The 26,759-nt window shown below is 44.0% G+C and overlaps 1 protein-coding gene across 1 annotated transcript in view; it reads left to right on the forward strand.

The window, feature by feature from the left end:
- The window catches only part of LOC144823272 (sodium channel protein type 2 subunit alpha-like), a 662,530-nt gene that overhangs the window by 274,353 nt on the left and 361,418 nt on the right, over positions 1-26,759 (forward strand). Inside the window, exons 7-9 of the mRNA XM_078681628.1 lie at positions 691-819; positions 16,470-16,561; positions 17,976-18,248. Of these exons, the coding sequence (XP_078537754.1) occupies positions 691-819; positions 16,470-16,561; positions 17,976-18,248 (494 nt within the window). The remainder of the gene's footprint in view (positions 1-690; positions 820-16,469; positions 16,562-17,975; positions 18,249-26,759) is intronic.

A 26,759-nucleotide genomic window follows, 5' to 3' on the forward strand; every position in this document is an offset into this window, starting at 1 on the left:
TGGATGGTCGCTACTGCTCGCATTGAGCAACCATCCGTTCACATTGAGGAAGCTGCAACCTGGGTAAAAAAAACTACTTGAGCAGCAGAAAGAAGCAGAGCCCTCTTACGCTGTGCATGGTGCTGTTTGCTCGGATTTTCCAGCGCAAGACAAACACCTAGTGCTAAACATCAGTGCGAAGGGCACAACCTAACGCATAACTCGGCAAACAATGCCCAGGCCTAGATATTATTTGCAGAAAACCTGTAGTGTCTAATTTAGAGTTTGGCAAATGGGTAGTCTATCACAAACCTGATGGCTATCCCTTCCGCCTTATTACAAATGCCATAGAATATAAGGCACTTGTAATTAGCGGACTGGATAACTCAACATCAGGCCCTTGCTGTTCTTCCACTGTAATGCCTTTGTGGATAGAAAAGCTTTGCAAAAGGTAAACTTGAAGTGAAAAAAATCTATAGAAACTTTGCCGTTTTGCTGGATTCGATTGAAGTGTCATTTTGTTTTGCTATACCATGATGTTTATTAAAATGCGATAAAACATGTGTGCGAGCTAAAGGAGGTCCAGGACATCTTGCAAGCTTTGTCAGGGTTGAAAATTGTGATTTTTGCAAGACTTTGAATGCCCTTAATGTTGGTATAATGTGAACTTGTATCAGACCTATTTAACTCTTACATGAATATTTTCCCAAGGTACACGTTCACTGGAATATATACATTTGAATCTCTAATTAAAATCCTCGCAAGAGGCTTCTGCTTAGAAAAATTTACATTTCTAAGAGACCCATGGAACTGGCTTGATTTCAGTGTCATCGTGATGGCGTAAGTATTCCAGCTTTTGCTTGTCGCAACCATCTTTGGGCATGAAATTAGCATCAGCAAATAATATATATTTGTGTGCCTGAGTTTATACATTCCATTTGCCTACAAATTAATGTTGATGCTTAACCCTAGTGCACGTTTAATGCTTTCTCTTTTTCGCACTTTTAAGAGGAAATATTCCGTAACTCCAGCATGGTTTGCCCGTCCATTATTATGATTAATACCGAAGAAACTTATTTCATGCCCTGATATCTTTTTTCTTTTTAAATAAAATCCCTTTCTTTTGAATTGATGTGCAAGGTTCCTAAAGTAGTCAGGGCTAATCGGGCATTACAAAAGGATGAAGTATACGTTGTTCTTATTTATTTAAATTACAATTACAGTTTTAACCATTTTAGTAATGTAAGAAAGACTGCAGTGAAAGGTGTTTCCCTGGTTAGAGGTGTGCGAAAACGTCTGCTTTCATTGGGCAATGTTCTCACCAATCAGATTGACCTTTCTGCTGTATCAAGTTTTTTCATTCGCATAATGGAGAAAAAGGAGAGAAGGGCAGAAACGCTATTCCATTCATTTGCCCTTAGCCCATTTGCAATTAGTTCAATTCAGTAACTGCCCTTGGATGAGGGCTGCGGGGTGGTGGGGAGGGGCAGGGTGGGAAGTAGTAAACTCCAGCATATGGCCGATCGGAGTTAGGTAAAGAAATAAAGAAATAAAATGTATTAAATTGCGCGCACTGCAACGCTTTTGGCGTTGCAGCGCGTGAAATTTAATTTGTTTTATTTATTTATTTACCTAACTCTGATCGGACCTATGCCGGAGTTTACTATCCCCCACTCTGTCCCTCCCCCGCTCCGCCCCACCGCCCAGCAGCACTCCCTCCAGGACCCACTACTGGTTCCAGTCCATGTTTTGCAGCAAGCCACATTGCCTCTCTTAAATAGCGCCATGGGCTTCAAGTTTGAATATTGTCAGTTGCGACCAGTGCGGGTAAGCGCGGTGGGGCGGGATGGGGCAGGGGGGAAGTCGAAAGACGACAGAATAGCTTTAATTTATTTAATTTGATCCATTCCGTCATCTGTCAGCTTCCCCCGTCACACGCTGTCCCACCCCACTCCACCCCACCGTGCTTCTTTGGACCGGCACCCACTGAATATTGTAGGCATGCCTTCAACAAATTAAGCAACATTTTTGTGGGATTCGAGAACACTGGAATATGGTAGTACTCGATGATCTATAATTCTACTTTTAATTACTTTCTGGAGTTGGTTTGTTAGCCATCCCGGGTGTGCATCTATGTTGCCCTTATGCTATGCTAGTATGCAACGCTCTCTGGATGATGAGAGTTGTACAATTTATGTATTAGCAAAGCTGAAGCCAATGGTTAGGTGACTCTGCAGTTAAGTGTTTGGGACGCCTTTATCCTTCGCATTCAGTTTAGGTAGCCAGATCAGTTGTTTTCATTGTATATCTTTCTGGGTATTTTTCAGTCAGAATGGTGCCTCATTCCATGGTCTGGACATGCTAGTCTGCTGCTCTATTTTACTCATGAAATTAAATCCAAAGTCCCTATATAGTACATTTTTCATACCAAAACATGACTCCCTTATGGGGCTCACATGTGTTGCTATCAAGGGCAACGTAAGTTGGTGATACACTTGCTGTGTAAGACCTGATGGGACAGAAATGCTGGCATTGTTGGATTACATCCTCAGTGATTTCCAATTCAAAGAGCCTTTGTACCGAAAGTAATAGGAGCAGATCCATTACATCAATAAGTTATAAATAAATCCTGCTCTGTAAACATGCAGAATATCCAGCATTCTTTTTCTTTTGAGTGTAGAAATTCTAATTAAACATAACTTCAGATTGGCAGTAGACTTATAGGGGCCTATTAGGAATGTGGGCAGATTGCCCTCACTGGGCCGGCGGTAGCCACCACTGGCCCGGCGAGGGCGATCCGCCCGCCATCCTAGCATGGATGGCCCCGCCATATTATGATGGCTGGGGGGGTCTGCGGCGGATGGGAAGAATGTCCGCTGCTTTTTAGCCCGTCGACAAGTCGACCGGTAAGAAAAGGGGTCAAACATGTTGGGGGTGTCTGCAAGACACCGCCATCCATATTAGCATGCAGGCGGAGATGTGCCTTTGCTCTTAGGGGCCCATAGCGGGTCCCCAGGAAGTTGAGGGGGTGGGGGTGCACATGCATTGGCATGAACAAAGTGGCAGGCACTGCGCGGTGCCTGTCACCTTGTGCATGCCAATGCATGACGTGCATTCCCAGCATTGTGGCGAGCGGTACTGTGAGCACCGCCCGCCACATTGCTGGGAATAGGGAATGCCACCGCCACGGTGGTGATGGCATCCTGGTTGCAGGTGCGGGACCGCCGCACCCCTTGTGGACGGTCCCGCATTCCGTTACGGTGTCCGACCGCCATCGTAATGGACCCCAAAGTGTTGTAAAATGTATTCAACTTCACAATACAAAGATAATTGCATTTTCTGTTCCTCTAGATCTGCAAGTATCCAGCTCTTCTACGGTGTATGCAATGCATTGACATACCCACAAAGCACCATATAGTGGTGACACAAATGAAACAATGTGCACATACACAACTGCATTCACTGGTGCAGTCATTTAAACATGACTTAATTTTTTTGATTTTTTTTTATCTGAGAGGTGGATGGCCATGTTATAGTAAGTGCTGGATCTCCCAAAAATTATTAGAAAGTGTTTAGGGAAGAATAGTTTATAGCTCCACATCATGTCCGAAGTGTAAAAGTGCCACATAGGATAATGGAGGTGCGAGAAATTGGGTTATTGGTTGAGGGGGGTGAAACCCTACTCAAGCAACAACCACAATCCTTGTCATCTTGACTAAATTAACCTGTGCTTAACCTCCAGTTTGGCACAAAGCATTCATGCTCCAACTTATAGGCAATGTGTAAAATATTTATGCAGCACACAAATAGGAATAAAGTGAAAAAACAATGCAAGAAACATCTCATGCCCATTTAGAAAAATTTAGTAAAAGTTACTAAATATACGGAGACCAAAACAACAAAAATTAAATCAGTAGACTCAGAGTTATTTGGTTTCAAAGAATTTAGAGAAAACAGCGCTCGGGGTTATTTGGTCTCGCTGGACCAATACAAAGTCACAATTAAAAGCTAGCCATGACGGAGCGCAGCCTGGGCACAGGACCAAGTTTGACACACTGAAATAGTACCTTATGTCCTTGGAATCAAGATACAACATTTTCATCAGGCTGCCCCATGCTGTGTCGAGGCACCATCAAGAAGGAGCTGCGATGCGTGGTCCTGCATCGAGATGCGCTGCCTTGTGTCAGGTCAATGAAGCCACTGTCTGGGGCTGCGTGGCTGAGATTTGCTTTGTGATGTGTTGTAGTGGGTCAGTGCGGGTGAGGTTGCCAATCAGGAGATGGGATGAGTGGTCCACGAAGAAGACACTAGCCTCAAGATGATGATGCGAGTACTTGCATCAAGATTAGTCGCTATGCTTTGGTTCCCAAGAAGTCACCTGTCAGGAGCCTGTTGTGTCCCTCAAGATCCGAACACGAGGCCAGTTGTATGACCCTTGGAGGCATTCTGGTAGTCCTTGTTTAAAGCAGCAAGGGAGGCCTCCGGCAGCAAGCCAGCCCTTGGACAGCTGCGCAGTCTGTCTTCTGGTAGACAATGAGGCCATTCAAAGTAAAGGTACCATTTATTTTTAGATTAAACATGAGGGCTTAAATACTCACAGACAAGAGGGACTTAAATGTAACCTTAAAATGATTGCGATATATATTTGCAGTCCCTCCTCCTCGCTTATTTTGTCTATCTGCTCTTATTACATTGTAGCCTTCAAGGATAGCTGGTTTAAAATCTGGGTTGGAAGCAGCATCGGCCCATGTCACTGTGAAAAAAGGAATGTCAGGACTTTCAAGTTCCACAAGGTCAGCAAATTCATAACTGTATTTAAAAGTGACCTTGTATGTCGCAGGAGAGGCTCAGGGAATTGCGCCAACCTCCTGCAAAGCTTCATAGAACTGGCCCGGGAACTGGAAATCCCCCTAGCTCAAGACAAGACAGTGGGTCCGACCACAAAGTTGTCCTTCTTCAAGATAGAGCTAGAGTCGCTGGCTAGGATATGCAGATTGCCGCCCGATAAGGTAGCAGAGCTAAAGGAGATCATTGGTAGCTTGAGGCAACAGAAGAAGGCTACGCTAGAGGAAGTGCAGCAGCTGCTGGGAAAATTGAATTTCGCCACAAGGATGATCACGATGGGGCGCGCTTTTGCGAGCACAGGGTCCACCTAACGCAGGGGGTGAAGGAGGACCTGGGGCAGTGGGAATCCTTCCTGTCTAATTTCAATGGCACGCTGATGTTGCGCAAGCCAGGTGTGCAAGCGAACCAGCTCGAGCTTTACACAGACTCAGCAGGGGGCTTCTGCTTTGGGACCATCCTAGGGACGGCTTGGACAGCGGGGGCATGGTCTGAGGCCTGGAGACAGGCAGGGAGCACGGCAAACAACTCACTCTTGGAGTTGTTCCCCATTGTGGAGGCATTTCATATTTAGGCAGATCGACTGGCGAACAGCCAGATAATGCTATGATCCGACAACCAAGCAGTGGTGCAGGTGGTCAATACTGGAGCTGCAAAATGTGCGGAGGTGGTCAGCTTGCTGTGCAGACTAGTCGACTTCCAGCTGAGGGCAAACATTGCACTTAGGGCATGACACGTCCCAGGAGAAGACAACTCAATTGCGGATGCCATTTCTCATTTTCAGTGGGCAAGATTCAGAGAACTTGCCCCGGACTCAGACCGAGGGATGACCCCTGTAGATGCATGGGAGTGGGTGGATCTGGGTTAGAGGAGATGCTGGACAACTCACTGGTCCCAAAAACAATGCAACGCTACCATAAGTGCTGTGCAACATTTACTACTGTGTCAGGGCTAGCAAGGGGCCAGCTGGCAGGCCAAAGCGAGGTCCTGAACTTCATAGAATGGGCATTCTTATCGGGAAAGACAAAATCCTGGGCACAGGCCCACTTGAGTGCCAAAGCCTACTACACAAAGATGGCGGCAGGTGAGGGACCAGCTCGGGGTTTCCAATGTAGAATGGCATTGAAGGGCTGGGGTAGAATGCACAAGCAAGGAAAGACACAAGGAGGCCTATTCACTTCAGCATACTACGGCATATGTTAGGGGCCCTTGGGGGGATATGCACCTCAGAGAGGGGAGCCATACTCTTCCAGGCAGCATTTGCGCTGGCGTTTTTTTGGGACATAGAGAGTCAGCGAGCTGGTGGTCCCAGCGGTGGGTGACAGCGTGCATGCTTGGGACCGACATTGAACTCATGAGGGGGCATATGTATGCCCTGCTGCGGCGGTCAAAGACTGACCAAGCAGGCAAGGGAAGGTGGACCAGAATAACTTGAATTAAGGGGGAATCCTGTTGCCCTGTGTACCTAGTTTGGAGATACATGGCAACCGAAGAACCCAAGAATGGGTCGCTATTCAGACATAGGGATCGGACATTCCTTAGCCATTTCCAATTCATAGCAGCAATGAAAAGGGCTCTGGAGGCAGTGGGGCTCCCGGCTAGTGCGTTCGGGTCCCATTCATTCAGGATTGGGGCCGCCACCCAGGGGATTGGGTGGTGGGCATCCAGCACTTTTAAATGTTATATACGCCCCACATTGTACTGTGTCCGGTTTCTCCTCCCCCCCTCACCCTCCCTGTCTTGGTCCAACCAAGCGACGCAGGACGGTAGGGATCGTGGGGCATTCCTACTTAACATGAGTGCAGCAATGGGCAGCAGCCAGACGCAAATTCTGTGAAATTTGGCTGTGGGACACAGACATAGTTTGGATGGGTCGATCAGGAATGAAGTGGGTCCAATTGCTCCCAGCGGTGCGGGAAGCAATGGGGAAAGGCGGCAGACTGGACGCGGTGGTAGTCCACCTGGGAGGCAACTACCTGGCTGCACTGGGAATAAAGGGGCCTGCTAGAAAGGATGCATGAGGGCCTACCTGCCGTGGCGAGACTGGTGTGCCTGGCTGAAATAATCTTCTCAGAACCTGGAGGGGGCCATAGACCTGGGGGTGGTGGAAAAATCCAGAAGCAAATTGAATATCACCATGACGAAGGCCAACGGTTGGGGTTTCCTAAGACACAGCTTCATAAACCTGAGATCGTCAGGCTACCACTTGGAGGATGGTGAGCACTTGACAGGGCTAGGGGTGGATATGTTCCTGCTCAATATTGTGGGGTTGCTAGAACAGATGGGTTTCATGTAAAAGGATGGCAAGCGTATCGGGGAAAGGGGGGAGCTCCCGCCGATCGGAGAACCGTAGGTAGCGTGGCAGAAGAAACCCTAGAAAGATAGAAAAAGGAGAGAAATTGCTAGAGGTAGATGGAAGGCTCACACAGTGTCCTTGGGATGCCTCACGGCAGGGGCACTGAGGGAGCCAATAGTGGCCAGCAGCCATGGATAGAGTAGATGGGATGCACCTGCTGGACCCTTGGGATGCCTCACGGCAGGGGTACCAAAGGAGCAAGAGGTCAGAACTCAGCCTCAGGCGGAATAGATGAAGTGGTCACACAGGGTCCTTTGGATGCTACACGACAGGGACCCGGAGTAGCAGGGAGGGGCCAAGAAGAGGTCGAAAGCAAGCGGGACGGCACTTGTGGCCCGGGCAAGTCCAGACTGACATCCACCAAGTTGGTAGCAAGTTTAAGCCTAGCACCATTGAAATAGTGGCCCTGGTATTTGGGCGCCCTCCCCAGAAATTGGTCTTTCTGAGAGCAGATAACGAACAAAAACAGACTAAAAAAACTATATTTGCAGATAAAGTAAATGTGTCAATAGAATGTTATGCATGACCATGAAGATTATGAGATGTATACACTTTATGTTATAATAAACTGCCACCTTTTAAGGCACCAAGCAAGTTGTCCCGGGTGTGTTTGAAGGTTATGATGGACGCAGTTGGAAATGTCTAAGGGAGGGGCGGGGACTCGCCTCTTGGGAGGGTTTGTGAAGAGGGTATGGATTGTGTAACTAGCTCCACAGTCCATGTTCATGTTGGTGCACTCAGTCATTAAGTGTGTCACGGTCTGAACCAACCATGGGGCCGATTATATGAAAAATGCACGCTCTCCAACAGATGCGCTGACTATAAGAGGAGTAGTCAAGTCTACTTACAGAGGTGGTCAAGGAACCTCCCAGAGGAGTGCGAAAACTCGAAGCAAACATTTCACCAGTCCACCTAACAAGGCTGAATCCCTTGTAGAAATCTATTGCAAGTCTACTTAAATGAGGGGCTGCGTCGTTTGTTTTTTGCATTTCTGCTTTTCAGTCATTTGTGATGCTTTATTTTATGGTGGAGAAGTGTGGCTCAATGGTTAGAGCGGCAGACCCTGATGCAGAGGTCTAGCCCGGGACCAGGGTTCAATTCCCCGCCTCGGCGGGTCTTGGGCTCAAAATTCCACAGACCTGATAATTCTCGCCTCGGTGCCTATTCCAATCATGGAGTCCCACTCTGCAACTCTGGGCAATAGCTTGCTTAATCTCCACAACGGCAACCACAACGCTAAGGATGCCTGGCCTCCACCTTAGGGGTGCCCAGGAGTGGACACCTCACAGGGAAAGCCAGGATGGGTTCCACAGCGGTATTCGTACAAGCGCCTTGAGACCCTTGCGGGTGAGTAGTGCGCTATACAAGTATCAATTTACATTTTACATATTAATATAGGTCTGTTTTAATGATCATTGATAATTGTGGTTCGACCCTGACTGCTTTTGGCTCCGCCAGATATTGATCGTAGCACTGACACCGACATTGTTCGAACTACCACGTTCTAATGTGCCCTAATTTACCATACAGTTTAATTATACGATGCGATGCAAATAAGTGGTGAGGGCACTCATCCGCGGATACGAGCACTTGAACAGATACATTTCTTATGGAAATGCAGACTTCACACATGCCCCCTGCTGCCTTCACGAAAGGCTTTCCTCATAATCAGAGCAGAGGAAAAACTGCAGCAAAGCGAATACGAAGAATTTTAATACTACCGGAACTTAAACAAAAACACAACCACTGTAATGTGCCACGTAAAATTCTTATTTCTCGTGGTAATCAGGGCCTGACTGGGAACCACAACCAGCCCTGGCAGAGTGCTCGGATGCCCATCCTCCCTCCCCCCTCCCCACTCGGGGATTGGAGGTGGCGCCGAGCTCTTTGCCGGGGCCAGTTTTCGGCCGATTTTGTTACAAGGCCGATTTTGCAGCTATGCTGAAAAAACGGCCCTATAACAAAAACGGCCCCCAGGGGCCCAAAACTGGCCCCCACCCGTGCGGCCCACCAGGGGATTGCCCGGAGCCCGCTATGGCAAGTCCGGCCCTGGTGGTAATCGGTACACTATACACTCTTCCTCAAGGTATTTCCCTGTAGAAATAAGGCTCATGCAGACCCTATTCCTTTACATTAATTTATGTCATACATTGAGGAACAACAGGCGTAGATTTTAAAGACTGGAAGTTGAGCATGAACGTTTATTTTTGATTAGCTGTAGTTTACACATGTTTGAATACTCTCTAACTATTTTTTTCTTCTTATTCCTGTTTTCCCTGTATTATAAAGACTAGCTGTCTGTTATTGATAGCTATCTGCTGTGGAAATAGGTCAGGGCAGTGCAGTCTTTTGTCTTTTCTCATATTTTATTTTATGAATAAGTCCATGTTTTTCTCTCTTTCTATGAGGTGCGTAGGCCGGTTCACTCTCAGGGGTATATTCACAAGGACGGGCACTAACTATCGCCATCGTCAGTCATCGCAAGAAAAGTTAACGCTGCCTAACCATGATTAATATCGCAATTTTCCCAGGCTATTTTCAAGCCCTCTGTACATGGCGATAGTAACAGGGAAGGGGTGTCAAAACCCACCTATTAATCATCGCGATGGCGAATTAGAACCCTGCGTTAGCCAGCGATATGTTGTGAATGGCCAGTTATCGGCTGAGAAGTCCCATCGTCACTACTTTTAGCTCCCGGCCCAACACTGCCCCTGCTGGAAGACAAGTGTCAATGTGAGACTGGCAGCATGGTGACCACGGCAACCTGCTTCCTTGAAGTCTGACCATTTGTTTTAACCAAAAATACTATCATTTTAGTGGTGCTAACTTAGGCAGACACCTTCCATCTGGAATACCTGCATCTTAAAAGGCTCCTAGCTGTGTTCCCTTCCATGCTGCAGGTAGTCGTCCTGCTTAACAACAGCAAAAGGCAGGTGTAAAATCCCTGGTGGTACCGCCGGTTATCCCCTGTTTTTGCTTCGCAGATCTGGCAGTTCATTGTGAATGTGGTGTTGTGGTTTTCTCGTGTGTTTTTGCACAGGAACGCCTACTCTGCATCACATTTGTGTTAGTTGGTGGTGTCCACTGTGGAGATAAATTTGGGGCAGTTATCGTGGGAATACTGGTGTTGTCTGCAGTTTGTAGTAGCTTGTGAATGGGGTGTTAATTCTATCACCACTTTTGATGCGTTAAAGTGGGGATAATTCGGAGATAAATCCTTGTGAATATGCCCCTCAGTCTTTTGTAAACCATCTGTTATTTGCTTTTGGGTTAAATGATTCTGATCCTTTCCCTTCCTCTCGAAATGGTCACTCTCATCTTGATGTGACCTGCGTTCACCCAGATATATATTTCTATTTATTATTTCTGTCGTAAAAAATATTAAAACAAAACGTGCCTTGTCCCCCTGCTGCGTTTGTATGCCACCTAATGAATTCCACATAGGATACAATTAATCTAATATTTCATAATTAATATTTTTATAACTGCACATTATATATTCTATACAAGGCAACGGAGAAGTTAGAAAATGCAACCAAATTGTTATTAAACTAATTGTGCCTATATACTTGAGGCAATTGATAGAATAGTTCATTCAGCGAATACATTTTTTTTAACGTCCTTAAAAGCATAATATAAACAACCCAAAACTGGGACAATGCCTGAAAACGCACATACCTAATAATATCTTTTTAAATGGTAAATGTTCTAGAACCAGGATCACTCACCAAAGAGACACTCTTGGTGTTCAGTGAATGCCTATAACGGGATGGACAACTGATCAGAAGTACAGAAGAGCAATACGCTATGTCATAGGTCCATTGTTTATATTTGAGAAAGCAGGTTATTTCTTTTTTACCCCCTGAGCTGCGAAATGTGGGTCAATAAAAAAGATTCTTTGCCCAGTGTGGATTTTCTGTTGCAGCTATACATCTTCCCCCGCAGAATCAGTTTTCTACAAGTAATTGATTAATTATACATAAGAGACCCAGATCACAAAAGCTTTTTGTGGCCGTAAAATGATGTTCACAGCCGTAAATGCCGTAATTTATGCCAGTCAGGAATGTACAAAAGCCCAGGGCTAGATTAACTCCCCTCCAGGATGGGACGGGGAAGTGTTCACCCCCATATTTGGCGGAGATGTTCCCCAAAAGTAAAAATGTTTTCCCCATGAAGGAAAAAAAAGAAAACAAAATAATTGTGTATGTGCGCATATATCTGGCTTTTCCACTGCGGGGAATTGTACACTGTTTATAATTCAGCACGTAGAAAATAAGCAGTCCTCAAAATTTCACATGCTGGATTCAGTAGTACTCCAGAAAATCTGGCCTGGTGTGGCTTTGCAGGTGTTCTATTGCCTCTATTCTGTGAATATCAAAAAATATTCAGTCAAGGTAGAACTGTCCTTGCAGTAGGGAAGTGTTTCCCACCAAATGTCTTTCTTTGCAATTGGAAGGTGATGAGAGTAGTATCTTTGAAGGAACGATGGTTTGGTTTGAGTTCGGATGGTATGAATAAGTGTGAGGCACTTGGGGCCTTTTTGATTTGTAGATATACATATGTTACAGAGATTGTATCATATCATTTGCTGTATGGAAGCTAATTTAATTTAAGTAGGTAAGTAGAAACGTGTTTCTGGTTTTTTTCAGATGGAAGGTAAGCCTGATAGTTCTGTTTTGACCATTTTGGTGTTGAGAAGGTGTCTTGAGTGGGCCATTGAGAAGTACAGTGGACCAGTAGATATTACAAATGGCTGAACCAGGTGGATGATGGAGAATACTGAATGGAGACTTTAAATATGCAGTAAAGGTAGCAGTTGGCATTTTTAGTAATTGCTGGAGCAGTTGGTGCGAAAGAGAGGTCAGAATTCAAGAGGCTTACAAAATGTAAAGCTATTTGGACTGGGGCAGGAAGTGACTCAAGGTCTGCTGGCCATTTGAAAGTGATCACTGTTGAAGGTGTTGTTCCAAAAGTAAGGTTAAATGTTTCGTTGGTATTGATACAGAAGACGTTTTTGTCCAGCCATTTTTTCGTGACCAGCTATCACGGGCCAAATGATAATACATTCCAATGTCTTAATGATGGTTGATTAGGATTTGAGTGTCATAGGTTAACATTTGGCAGTTTAGACTAAAATTTGAGATTGCATGTGAAACGCCTGAGCAGTCTAGGCAACAACAGCGACCAGCTTACGTGCTGAACGCTGTGTCTTGCAGCACAGTGCCTGACTGTGCTAAGAGCACACCTATTTAATGAAGGCTCACCACCTTTGGTAAGCTCGTACTGTAGATTTAACATATAGAGATGCATAGTTTGAAGCAGAATGACCAACATTTTGTCCAGATGTGCTTGCTTAGGCAATGCAATGCCACACTGCACCTGGTTTTGAGTAGCTCAGACCTGGCCTGCACATGACAAGGAAAAGTTAATAATAGGCTGCCCAGTAGACAAGATGGTGGTAGAAATGGCACAATAGTGAGTACATCCAAAATGGCAGTCCAAGTTAAGTTAAGCAAACTCGTAAACAAACAAGTTGAGCAAACACATAGAATACCAAGATTGCTTGATACAAGTGGAGTAAGGGAAGTGGTAAAGTCCCCAAAGCTGCTGTTCAAAAGTCTCCCCAACTTCTATCAAAATGGCAGAGCTGAAAGGATATGTTAGTTAAGCATAGGGACTTAAACCAGTATAAATAAAGTTAATGCAATTAGAACCTAAAAGCAAGAACAGCAACTCAAGTTGAGTTCACCAGAGAAAGTTCAAGTTTAACTGTTTAAGAGTAAGGTCATATTTGTTTGCATCGTTCTTTTTCTATTTCAGTTGTCTTTTGGCTCATAGTCAGAAATTAAGAAAATAATATATTTATTCCTTTATTTACATGTTTCTCACAGAAACAATGAGCATGCTTTAAAGAAGGATTCAGTAGCATGATTTCAGCAATTAGACAGTGTTGAAGTAGCATGATGTAGCATACATGATGTAGCATACAAAACAGTAACATACATTAAGCACAGATTGGCAGGAGTTGCATGGTGAGCAGTTTGAGGACCCTTATTGACGGCAGAATTTCTGCCTAAAAGAGGTATTATAGAAAGCAGATTTGAAATGGTGGTAGCTCACACTCAGACAGGTGGAGGGGTTCCAGTTTAAGAGGTACAAGAAGTTGGAATGGTCAGGTCGGGAACAAAGCATATGCATACATGGGAAACAGTGTTGTGCTTGAGAGGAAAAGGGCGGTAAGGAGGCAGATGGTTTGTGATAGGTAGAAGTGTTAATTCAAGGATAGATTTGAGTTTGAGTTTAAAATATTTCTAAAGCGCACGTTCACCTGACGGTTTCATGGCGCTATGATGTGCAGAACCTCATAGGGCAGATAGGTGAGAGGGAAGGAGAGAATTATTATGGAAAGGCTTGGAGAAAGAGGAAGGTTTTAAGTGCCTTACGGAAGTGAGAGTAATGGTGGAAAGTCTGAGGTGGGCTGGTAGCGAGTTCCAGAAAGAAGGGGCCAGTGTGGAGAATTTCGAGCCTCCCCATTTTTTGCGTCTGAAGCGGGGGACTGTTAATAGGTGTTGAGAGGATGAGCGCAGTTCCCTAGCGGGGGCATAGGTTTTTAATTCCGCGGAGATGAAAGCAGGGGCGGATCCAACCTGGGCCAGAAAAATGATACATCCCATCTTAAACTGGGCTCGTTCACGGATGGGGAGCCAGTGTAAGGACTTGAGGAGCGGAGTGACGTGGTGGGATTTGGCAAGGCCGTAGACTAGGCGGGCAGCCTGATTTTGGACCAACTGAAGTCGCCGCATACTGTATGCGGGCAGACCACAGTAGAGGGCATTGCCATAGTCTAGGCGGGAAACAACCATTGCCAGGACAATAAGCTTGAGGGCAGAGAAGGAAAAGAAGCGGGAAACCCTCCGAATAGTGCGAAGTGAGAGGAAAGAAGAGGACACCACTGAACTAACCTGGGAGTGCAGGGTGAGTTGGTCATTAAGCCTGATCCCAAGGGTTTTCACAGAGGAAGGTGGAGAGGGGGAGGGACCTAGAGAGGGGGGCCAGAAGAGGGGGGTCCAGGGGCTGGAGCAACCACCTGTCAAAACCAACTCGGTTTTGTCAGGGTTTAGTGTCAGGTGGTTGTGGTTCATCCAGTCCCCGATGAAGGTCATAGTGGATTGGAAGTTGACCATGGACTCAGGGGATGATGATAGTGAAAAAATTAGCTTGAGGTCGTCTGCATAATTATAAACGGATACCTCCATTTGCTGGAGGGCAAAGATCAGAGGGGCGATGTACAAATTAAAAAGGAGTGGGGAGAGGGAGGAACCCTGAGGAACCCCGCATTGTATTCTCCGTGGCTCCGCCGAGAAATCACCCAGGCGCACTGCCTGGGTGCGATCCCTGAGAAAGGAGGATAGCCAGACCAAGGCAGACCCTCCAACCCCGGCCGCCCTGACACGGGAGAGTAAGATGGAATGGTCAACCGTGTCAAAGGCGGCAGAGAGGTCGAGGAGGACCAGAGCCTGGGGGGAGTTGGTATCCATGCCCTCTCTAAGGTTGTCAAGGACTGATAAAACCACGGACTCCGTGGAGTGAGCGGGGCGGAAACCGGCCTGACGGGGGGCTAACACCCCGTTTTCTTCCATGAAGGTAGTAAGTGCTCTGGTCACATGTCGCTCCAATACCTTCCCCAAGAAGGGCAGTAAAGAGATGGGGCGATAGTTGACAAGAGCGGATGGATCGGCACCTGGTTTTTTGAGTATGGGGACAATGATGGCTGATTTTAAAGATGGAGTAACAATACCTTGAGACAGAGAGCTGTTAAGAAAAATGAGAGGTGGTTGCACACAGGTCGAATAAATGTGTCTGAGGATGCGAGCAGGACAAGGGTCCAAAGGGGAACCTGATTTAACCAAGGGAAGGAGGGAGAGGAAAGACTCTTCCGTTAGAGGGGGGAATGAGTCAAGGCGTGTTTCAACTGATGGACGTCGGGGCTCAAGAAAAGAAGGGGGGGGGGGAATATTGGCTTTAATCTTTGAAATTTTATCCGGGAAGTAAGTGTTGAGGGATTCACATAAGTCCTGGGAAGGGGAGGGTTTGAGGGAATCCTCGATCGTAGTAGGCAAGATCATGGATGATGGAGAAGATTTCTCTGGGCTGGTTTTCAGCAGCCAAGATTTTGGAAGAAAAATAGGCTGTTTTAGTAGTCAGGATAGCTTTTTTATATTGCGACAGAAGGAGGGTGAACTGAGATTTAAGGTTGGAGCAGTAATCTCGTCTCCAGGCTCGCTCGGCGTGACGGACCGAGAGTTTTAAGACCTTCAGTTCGTCATTGAACCAGCGATTGGCATCTTTTGCCCGTTTGGAGGACACTCGCCTAAGGGGGGCGACCGAGTCACAGCCAGACAGAAGCCAGGAATTGATAGAATTGGCTTGTGCAGAGGCTGGCAGCCCGAGTAGATTCGAGCTGGAAGAAGAAAGTGTGGCGGTCAGAGAGGTCATATCCACCTTGCTCCAAGATCGAGCCCAGGTGTTTTTGTGGAAAGAATGTTTGGTGACTGTCCTAAGGCGTAGGGAGAAAGAAATCAGGAAGTGATCGGACCAGGGGCAGGGGGAGATGGACAAAGAAGCTATGGGACAGTTAAGGGACCAGATCTGGTCGAGGATGTGGCCCTGAATATGGGTAGGGGAATGAACGTGTGGGTCGAAGTTGAGGGAACGGAGAGTGTCCGAAATTTCTTTGGAGGAAGAACATTCTACGGGATCAGAGGGGATTTCTCTGCCAAGGTTGACTATTTCCACAGTTTCCTGTATTTAAGTGGGCCAGCAAGTCTGATGTTTGAAAGTTGAAATATGATAGATCCTGGGCAAATGAAAAATGAAGGTATTTTAGCCAGGGGTTGGAAAGGGCATTATAGATCACCTTTCATAGACCGAATTTGTAATCAAGCATGCTGATAACTAAGTCCCTGCTCTGGGTTTTGGATTAATGGAAAGCAGGCTTTCATTTTTCACGGCACCAGAAAAAGTTAGAAAGATTGTAATACGATAATCTGTCCTGGAATAGGCTTATACTATAAACAAAGGGTTTCCTTGATTTTAGAAGTTAATATATAATTAGCAACTTCTGGCCCTTATCCGTTAACCTTTCTTACCATGCAGAACTTTTCGCATATCTCTAACCACAATAAATATGTTACTGGATTGAATCGTGCTGATCACAGAAGAGGTCTTTATAAACTACCATAGATAAATAAAACGTTGTAGAATTCTGAATAATTGTGATTTAATTCTACAGGTATGTAACAGAATTTGTAAACCTAGGCAATGTTTCAGCTCTTCGAACTTTCAGAGTATTAAGAGCTTTGAAAACTATTTCTGTAATTCCAGGTAAGATGTAGTTATTGGTGTAAGGTGTTAGGTCCTTGTGTACATCCAACTGTTTTTTTTGTGTCCTGTCATTGTGTTTGTGTGTGAACTCCCCTATTACAGATATGTGACAGAGTTTGTGGACTTGGGCAATGTCTCAGCGTTGAGAACATTCAGGGTTCTCCGAGCTTTGAAAACAATATCAGTCATTCCAGGTGAGAGCTAGGTTCAACACTCAGGCTGACATTAGTTCCATGGAAGTCAAGATTGCTTCTTTTTAGCATTAGACATACTGCTTCCCACCCATATAGCAAAAAAGCAGGAATCAAGAGAAACCAGAGTTCAATTGCAGTATGATTCCGTGCTTTTTCAAATTTGCTTTTTTTTCATCAGCCTTGGAATTTAAAACAAATTCTTGCATGAGACATTGCAAAATCCAGCCTGTGACGTTTGCATTATATAGGTACCAAATATATTTTCAAATTTAATGAAATATGATATTTCCATTTTCTTGTTGGGCTACATTTTATTAACATTCTCTGAAAATTGGTTTAATGTAGCATACGACATTTAGATATATATATTAATTTACTTTTTAACACAAATTACCATTTAAATTTGCAAATATAACAGTTGGTAAAAGCATGTGTGTTGCATGGATAAATAAATAAGTTGACGTGATTTTCTTCTCCAAACTATGCGTTCAGCTGTAAACCTAAGATTTGTTTTTAATTCCATTATGTTGACCTTTATATATATGTTCAAATTCTACGTTTTCGTGTTTTTTTTTAGTGTAAGAATGTGAAAAAATAAGCATATCAGAGAAATGATTAGCTATTGCTGTGATTAGTTTTAAAGTAAATAAACATGTTTGATAAGTGAGGGATGTTTGTGAAAAAAGGTGTCTAAGTGAGTGTGTAAGTCATTGCCTCACAGTGAATGAACAATTGAGGTTGGGTGGGAGCGTGTCGTTGAGCAGTCAAGTCAACAAGTGTTTTAAAAGCAAGCCTTTTTTGAGTGGATTGAGTTACTGTTTGTTTTGAGCCACTCCGACATAGTACCATGCAATAACCGCGTTCTTGTTTTTGTAAAAGATAAAGTTTGGAGAAGATCAAAAAGTAAAACAGTTGGCGTTTTACTTTTTCTGACATGACTTACAAAAGTTATGCATTACAAAATTGCTTTTTTTAACAAAAGCAATTATTTTGTAATGGGCATCTTCCATTCTAAATTGCAAACACTGTAAACCACTATTTCAGCTCTTCCTTTCATTCATTACCTTAAGCTAACTGGCTGCCCATTCACATCACTTTCAAAATCTCACCTTTTACAATCTTGCATGATATGTCAACTTTGCCGTAAAAATGTTTGCTTAAAGCGTCGCTCTATCGTAAAAAAGTAAACAAAACTCCTTTAAAATATACTCAATTTACAGGCCTGAAGACTATCGTGGGAGCCTTGATTCAGTCAGTGAAGAAGCTCTCGGATGTCATGATTCTGACTGTGTTTTGTCTCAGTGTATTTGCCCTAATAGGACTGCAGCTGTTTATGGGCAACTTGAGAAATAAATGTCTACAGTGGCCGCCAGACGATGACGCGTATGAAACAAACGTGACTTCATACTTTAATGGTACAATGGAGGGAAATGGAACCACTTACAACATAACAGTGAGAACATTTGACTGGAAGGAATACATCAGTAACCCAAGTAAGAATCATTTTGTGAAATTCAATTTTGTATTTTTAGCATCCATGTATGTATTTATTATTGTTAAAAATAAACATCAAGTATCATAGGCCACTTTTACGCTGGCATTGGGGCATGTAAGGCAAAATATGTATTGCATGTACTAACAGAAGCCAGTGAGGTTATAACTGACAGCTGTTGTCAGTAAAGCAAGAACAGCAAAAATGCATCTTAATTCTATACAACAAAATCTTCCTAGAAAACATGAGGATACAGGGAAGCGCCTTCGTAGCGTGAGGTATATCTACAAAATCTGCATGCGTACACATTGTGGTGTAGCATTTTATAAATAGAAGAAAATATTTAAAATGTTAAGGTTTCTATTGATGATTGAGTCAAGCAGATTTATCGATTTATTTGGCTCATTTTGAGTCCCGTAAGAGAGTTAGCAGGAAATCTGCCGGTGAAAAAAATACTGACACCACACGATTGTGGTATTACACCTGGCAGATTTATTCACTGATTCAAAGGTTTTTCCTCTCAGAATGGGGGACAGTACATACTATTTCCCTCATTCCAACTAGTAAACTGCTCCCTTCGCTGTCTTTCCTGTTCACAAAACTAACAGTAACACTTGGAGGAACTTGCGTAGGAAAAACCCTAGATCCAGTCACAGTGCAAACTTGAAACCTGTAGTTGTTTACATATGGATTTACCACTGGACCCGGAGTCGATGGAATGACCTGTTGGAGTGCCAATATGATCTTTCTGATATCCTGTGAAAATAATTTCCCTATTTTTGAGAGCTCCCTTCTTCAAGTTTTTATTTGGTTTTTTATATTTCTATTTGTAAATTGAGACAGCCTAATACAATGTCAAATGCTGACGGGTAATCCTGGAATCTTTGATGTTGTGTAACATATACGGACAGTCAGTGCCTAGTATGTAAAAGAAGGGGCCCAATGTTTTGCTCAGAAACCGACAGTGGGCACTACTGAATGTCAGGGCTGTTAGATACCAAGGATATCTACTCTTGATTCTACCACCATGCGCTCCCTGTCCCTTTATCTCAATCCTTACAGTTCTTCTTCATCCCTCTTTTCTTCCTTTGTCACCGTTTTCCAATTTTCTTCCTTCTTCCCCCTTGTCTACCGTTCTCTTTCTTATTCATGGCCACAATCTGATGATGATAAAGAAGTCCTGAGTCCCAAGATTGAGTGTCCATGGACCCCACCTCCAACCATCAGCTCAAATTAAGCACTATGCACATTCAAGAATAAGGACCTATTTCTTAGAAAGGGTGCAATGATAAAAAACATAGGAAAAACTAATGTAAACCTTTGTCATTGCATGCATACTTAATAACAAAACCAGCAGATTTTGCTCAAGCACATATCCCACAAGGATTGTAGTGCAAGGCTAAATCTACGAAATATATGTATTTTTCACAAATAGATTTCAGTTCATTGTAGACATTTTAACAATAAAATTCCAATCTAGGAATACTCTTTTTTGTTAAAGAAAATACAAAACAAACTGAATTATCAATATTTTTCTTTTTTGTAATAAGTAATAAAAAAAGTCCACAAGATAGCGATTTTGCTTATCAATCAGATATCTATTTTACATGTGAATAGTAAGGCACAGATTTTTCCAATTCATATTATGTTCAAACCAATATTAGTATTAAGTAAGAGGATGTAGCCTTACGACTAGAGCGGTCAACCTCAAAGCAGGGGAACCCGGGTTCGAGTCTCGTCAACATCCTGTGATTCTGGGCAAATCACTTAATCTCCCCGTGCCTAACAAAAATGAATGTGTTCTTCTGTAATGAAACTGGTGTTCATGTAAATCATTCTGATACGTGATGTCTTGGGTCTAGTTTGCGCTATATAAACCTCTAAAAACAAAAAAAGTATGTGTTCACCATATTTTTCCCTTTTGGGAATTCCGTTGGTTCTACTTCACACTATAAAAGCAACACCATTGTATACATGGGCTTCAGTTTTTTGCACTAGTACAAAGTGTCTAAATGTTGTCCCAATGTGTATTGGTCTGGAAGTTCACACATCTTCTTAGAACTTCTCCCCTCCCTCTCTAACCACTGAACAACAACCTCGCTTTCAAGAAACTCCTGAAAAATGAATTTCTGTTATGCTAGCCTTAATGTTTAAATTGCATTAAGGGTTAATTGTCAGATAAAACCAAGATGTTCCCATGCATGCACGTATTTTATAAAACAAGTATTGAAAAAGTCAGAAGGTCTGCTTTAATTCCCTAAAGCATGCATACACATGCATGTTCAAACGCTATTTGCTTCTATAATCATATTACAGCCAGACCTATTGTCAATGTCAATGTCAATGTCAAATGGTTTGTAGAGCGCACATATCACCGGGGGAGGTCTCATGGCGCTGGGCAACAAAAGCCAGTGAAAGCCAGCTTACTGGGAAAGGAGCCAGGTTTTCAGTTCTCTTCCGAAACGTCTATGATCAACCATGGATAGGAGGTGTGGTGGTAGCTTATTTCAGAGTTTTGGGGGCCAAATAAGAGAATGATCAGCCGCCATTTCGGGTGGTTTGAATGTGTGGCAGGACAAGGAACGATTTGGTACCAGACCTTAAAGGTCAGCCAGGCATATACCATTGAAGTTCCTTAGCTAGGTATCTTGGGCCAGTTTCATACAAGGTCCTGTGGGTAAGACATAGTATTACCCACTGCCACACTGGAAGCCAATGGAGAGTTTTAAGGTTGGGGGCTGAGGTGGATCTAGAAGGGAGATTGAGAATGAGTCTGGCAGCATTTGTAGAATCTGAAGCTTATAAAGCAGATCTTCATTGAGAGCATTCCCGTAATCCAATCGACTAATAACCTTGCACGAGAGGTTTCCTGGCTTCAATAGGAAGCCACTTGAAGATTCTACGAAGGTTACGCATGATCCCATAGCAAGCGCTGAGTACCAAGTTAAGATGGGTTTTCATGGACAGTGAAATATCGATGGTTACTCCGAGATTACGTACTGCTTGCTTGGGGGAGGGACATAGGCCCAATTCCGGGGGCCACCAATCGGGTGCCCAGAATTCCTCTGCTGTGCCAAACAAAATAATCTCAGTCTTGCTACCATTAAGGTGCAATTTATTCCTGCCCATGCAGTCATTCACATGGACCATACCGTTTTTGAATCGAGATTTTGTTTCCACATAATCAGGGCCGAAAGTGAAAAGCAGTTAAGTGTCGTTGGCGTACAACACTTTCAAAACCATATGATCTAATGATACCAGCCAATGGTGTTAAATAAAGATTAAACAACATAGGGCTAAAAATGGAGCCCTGTGGAACACCTACAGTGACTGGTCGGCTGCACGAGGCTATAGAATCAACAAGGACAGTGGCAGAGCGAATAGTTAAATAATTCTTAAACCACTCCAAAGCCTTCCCTCTGATTCCCACTTCCCAGAGTCGATGTATCAAAATACTGTGGGAGATGGTATCAAAGGCCGCAGACAGGTCCAAGAGAACCAGCATTGCTGATTCTCTTTTGTCCAGTGCAAGCCTGATGTTATCAGCGATTTCAACGACTGCGATTTCCGTGCTATTGGCTGCACGGAAACCCGATTGAGAGGGGTCCAGCAGACCATAGTTTTCAAGATGGGCAGTGAGGCGTATGTTAACTAGATGTTCCAACAACCTTCTCAAAGTAAGGTAACAACGAAATGGGATGATAATTAACTAGTAGATTGGAGTCAGCCGAAAGTTTTTTGAGAATCGGCCTAACTTGGGCACTTTTCCATCGAGTGGGGACTTTGGCTTGTTCTAATGACATATTAAAGATTGCGGTTAATATATTTGCAAGTAGAGGCATTATCTTTGAACAAGAACGGGGCAGAAGGGGGTCAGCAGGGGAACCTGATTTGATCTTAGTTAAACCCCCTAACACTTCATTAACAGTTAGGGGTTCAAATTCCAAAATCAGGGGCACATCATTTATTTCAGGCTGTAAAGAGGGCCCCGACACGCTACTATTTTGCCGGTGATAGTGTATGTCGCCTTTGGGAAAAGATGAGTAGATGGATCTGACTTTATTGTCAAAAAAAGAGGATATTGAGTCTACCCATTCTTGGATAGGGAGGATGGAAGACTGCTCTACCTGGGGAGATGTGAACTCTTTCAATATTTTGTAGAGTTCTTTACTGGAATGAGCGGCATTGTTTATCCGTTGAGTCAGGTACAAATTTTTGGCCAGTTTAATGTTCTTTATATAGTTGAGGTGAAACAGTAGATATTTCCTGCGATCTACATCAGATTTAGTTTTCTTCCCCTGGCGCTCAGCGGTTCCACAAGTTTGTTGATCAGCTTTTAGTGTTGTCGTAAACCAGGGCGAAGCTTTGGTTTTAATTTTTACCTTGGCTAAAGGGACAGCCACATCCAATATAATGGAGTCTTCCAGCTTAATTGCAGCCTGTTCCACAGTATCTGTGTGACATATCTGCTGACATATCTGCTGCGTTTATAAAAATGGTCTGAGTAGGCATCTGGTGTTAATTTACGCCAGGTCCGGATCAAAATGGTTTTATTCTGTCCTTGTTTCCTGGGAAAATTCATAGGTATGCAACATTTTAAAAGATGGTGATCAGTCCATAATAAGGGAAAAGAAGGCTCAGTTATCAATTTGGTGGAATTCATAAATATTAAGTCTAGAGTATGCCCTGCTAAATGCGTAGGGCCAACTACCTTCTGGGCCATTCCCAGTGTTTCCATTGATCCAACTAACTGACTAGTGTCAGGGTCAGACAGTTGCTCAGCATGATAATTAAAATCTCCAATTAGGATAAATTTGTCAGTGGCTAATACATGTGGCATTACCAATTCCAATAAGTGATTTACAAATTTTGTTTTAGGGCCAGGGGGTCTGTACACCAAGGCTTCTCTCCAAGTTTCAAAGTCAAGAGTATTAATCTTAAAAATGAATATTTCCAATATTGTGGTGGTAAGGGACTCTAGTACAATGACCGCAAAAGGGGCCTTGGTAGCAACTGCAATGCCTCTGCCTCTACCTACTTCCCTGTCTAATCTGGTTAAATTGTACTGAGGTGGAAAGGCTATGGTGACATCAGAAGAGAATTTCGTAGCACGCGCTGCATCGCATTTTGCAATGCAGCGCGTGCAACAAAATTTGTTTTATTTATTTCATTGTTTACTTACCTCCGTTCATCCATATTCCTGTGTTTACTACCCCCCACCCTGACCCTCTCCTACCCTGCCTCCGCGCCCCATGGAACTCCCTCCACGGACCGCCACTGGACACACACTATTTGCCACAAAAATCCATTCATTCTCTTGGGGAACATGGGGATGACGGGGACTGTGGGGACAATGGAGACCAATTCTCTATTCTACCGCAAGATGACTTGTGGGACTTGTATGACACAGACTCACATACATACTGACTCTTTAATGGTAGCAACAGCAAGGAAGAGGACAAACTCACAAACTTCTGGTGAGACACCCCCACCAGACAAGGGAGCTCGAAAAATAGATGCTGCGGGAAAGAGAGTGGCAGCTCAATCAGCTAACCACTGAAGAAGTGCTAACTCCTTTGGTCTCCTCTCACGCTATGATAGGGCACACTAGGATGGAATGGAGGGGCACCTCCAGCATCTCCCAGAGAAGTATAAAAAATGGGCTTTTATGATTTCCTCTGAGGACAAATTGATTGCCAATACTTCTATTCCCTGTGCTCTAAATGCAGTAAAGAGACATTCCTGGCTTAAAGTTTCATGGTACAAACCTGAAGTGCAACAAAATATTCTTGCACTTCCTTTTGATGGGGAACACCTCTTTGGCCCTCAAGTAGACACTCTTCTTAATTTTTTTTTAAAAGACAAAGAGACCGGTAAAGCTATGTGGGGCTTTACAAACACGTGCACAACAAGATACTTTTCATCGCTCCCAATATCATGATGCAGCCAAACCCACATCTTCTGAGACTGCCACCTCATATCAGCACCCCCAGTCGCAAACTACATCACCTAGGGGGTACTATAAAGGACCATACAGGGGCAGCATCTCTAGGGGCAGTGGCAGGGGTGGTTTTTCAAAACCATCGGCACAAAACCTTGACTTCCCCACCATTCCCCCAATCACAGAGCACCTGTCGGGGGAAGACTCCAACAGTACTTTCTCACATGACCAACCAACAGTGGGTATTATATTTTATCCAACATAGTTCTTGCCTGGAGCTCACCTCCACGTCCCCAAGCATTTAACCACAGACTGTAAACAGACCATCAGCAGCTACTCAAACAGGAAATCCAAGCTCTTCTACAAAAGGGAGCGATAGACCTTGTGACATTACACCTACAAATGCAAGCGATTCTCCTCGATTTACTTCCTAATACCCAAAAAGGGCTGATCTCTAAGACCAATTTTGGATCTCAGACCCCTAAATAGGTACATTCTCTCAGAGCATTTCCACATGGTCACTCCTCTAGATGTTATCCCACTACTACAGCAAGGCTACTTCATGGCTGCCTTGGACTTGAAGAACACATACTTTTACATTCAAATTCACCCAGCACACTGTCAATAACTCAGGTTTTTGTTCAACGAACAACACTTTCAGTTCAACGTGCTTCCATTTAGGGTCACCACAGCCCCAAGGGGTTTTACCAAATGCCTATAAGTGGTAGCAGCTCACTTATGAAGGCAAAACATACACATTTTCACTTACCTGGATGATTGGCTTAACAAAAGCACAACACATCACAGATGTTGTCAAAACTCAAACTACCATAACCTACTTCACCAACTAAATTTTACAATCAATGCAGTCAAATCTTGCCTACAACCCCTTCAAATACAGCTTTGCCTGGGAGCCGTCCTTGATTCACACATGGGGATAGCTTACCCAAACTCAGTAAGGTATCCCGCATAGCCATTGTACCGCTGGTCAGACTCAAAATTCCCCCGTATCTAGAATGCTTAGCGCATCAGCCGTCTCAAGAGGACAGTCAGCTGGAAGATTAGTGTTGATCAGCCGTCAATCTTGCCATGCTGTGCAGTGGTGGAATTCCAACAATCTTCTAAAAGGACTGCCTTTCCTAGACCCAGTTCCGCAGAGGACATAACAACAGCTGCATCACTCTCTGGTTGGGGAGCGCACTCACAGGAGCTGACTGTTCAGGGCCACTGGACACCCAGTCAGATTCATCTCTATATCAGTCACCTAGAGCTGCTAGCCGTTCATCTAGCTCTGAAAGCATTCCTTCCACCCCTCACAGGGAAAATGATTCTCATCAAAACAGACAAAATGACTACCATGAATTATCTGAAAAAAAAGGGGGCACAAGGTCAACTTAGCTATCTTACTTATCACAGACCATCTGGAGGTATGTTCTCCAACACAACATTCACCAATTAGCGGAGTAAATACTGAGAGTGAACAATGACTTTGCGGATCTCTTAAGCAGGAGACAACAAGCCCACGAGTGGTAGCTCAACTCACAAGTCCTCCATCCATTCTTCCATCAATCAGGTCTCCCAGACATAGACCTATTCACCATGTCAGAAAACCCCAAATGCCCAAAATTCGCCTCAGGTTATAACACCCACAACCCAAGGGCAATGAACTATGGATGAATTTGTCAGGGATATTTGCTTATACTTTCCCACCTCTCCTACTGCTTACTTTTGGGATTCGCAAAATTTGGCAGATGTCTTTGACTCTCATCCTAGTGGCTCCCACATGGCCAGACAACCATGGTTCACCACACTACTGGAACTGTTAGTAGTCCCACACCAGGTACTTCCCAACTGGCAGGACCTTCTAACCCAAAATCAGGGACAGTCTGAATCCACACCACAGTTCTCTCAATCTTCCTATCTGGCTCCTGAGGGCTTAGAATTTGGATATTTAAACTTACCTCATCTGTGTATGGATATTCTTAGAGAGGCAAAAAGACCCATTACTAGAGCCTGCTTTGCAGCAATGTGGAAAAGCTATGGGCACTATTGCCATTCAATACATATTAACCCATTAACATTAAAGGCAAAAGACACTGTTTGTTACCTTCTACGTTAACACATGTCTGTGTTAGCTTTCACTTCCATAAGGCTACACCTCGCGGCAGTAGCAGCATATGTCCAAAACAGAGAACAAACCTCAATATTCAGAATTTCTGTATGTTTCTAGAGGGCCTCAAAAGAGATATTCCACCTAGGATCCCTCCAACCCACCTGCTAAGAATCTCAACATTGTGTTAACAAGGCAAATGGGTTCCCCATTTGAACCTTTTTGCACGTGCCCTCTCCAATTTCTTTCATGGAAAGTTATATTTATCATTGCAATCACTTCACATAGACATGTATGTGAGCTTCAGACATTAATTCTAGAAGAACCATTCTTCTAACTTCATAAGGACAAGTTGGTACTACGTACCAACCCTAAATTCCTTCCCAAAGTGGTCTCCCAAATCCACTTAAGCCAATCCATTGCGTTTCCAGTGTTTTTTCCCAAACCAGATTCAGTTGCGG

Source organism: Lissotriton helveticus, chromosome 3_1 (assembly GCF_964261635.1).
Source record: "Lissotriton helveticus chromosome 3_1, aLisHel1.1, whole genome shotgun sequence".
Lineage (NCBI taxonomy): Eukaryota > Metazoa > Chordata > Amphibia > Caudata > Salamandridae > Lissotriton > Lissotriton helveticus.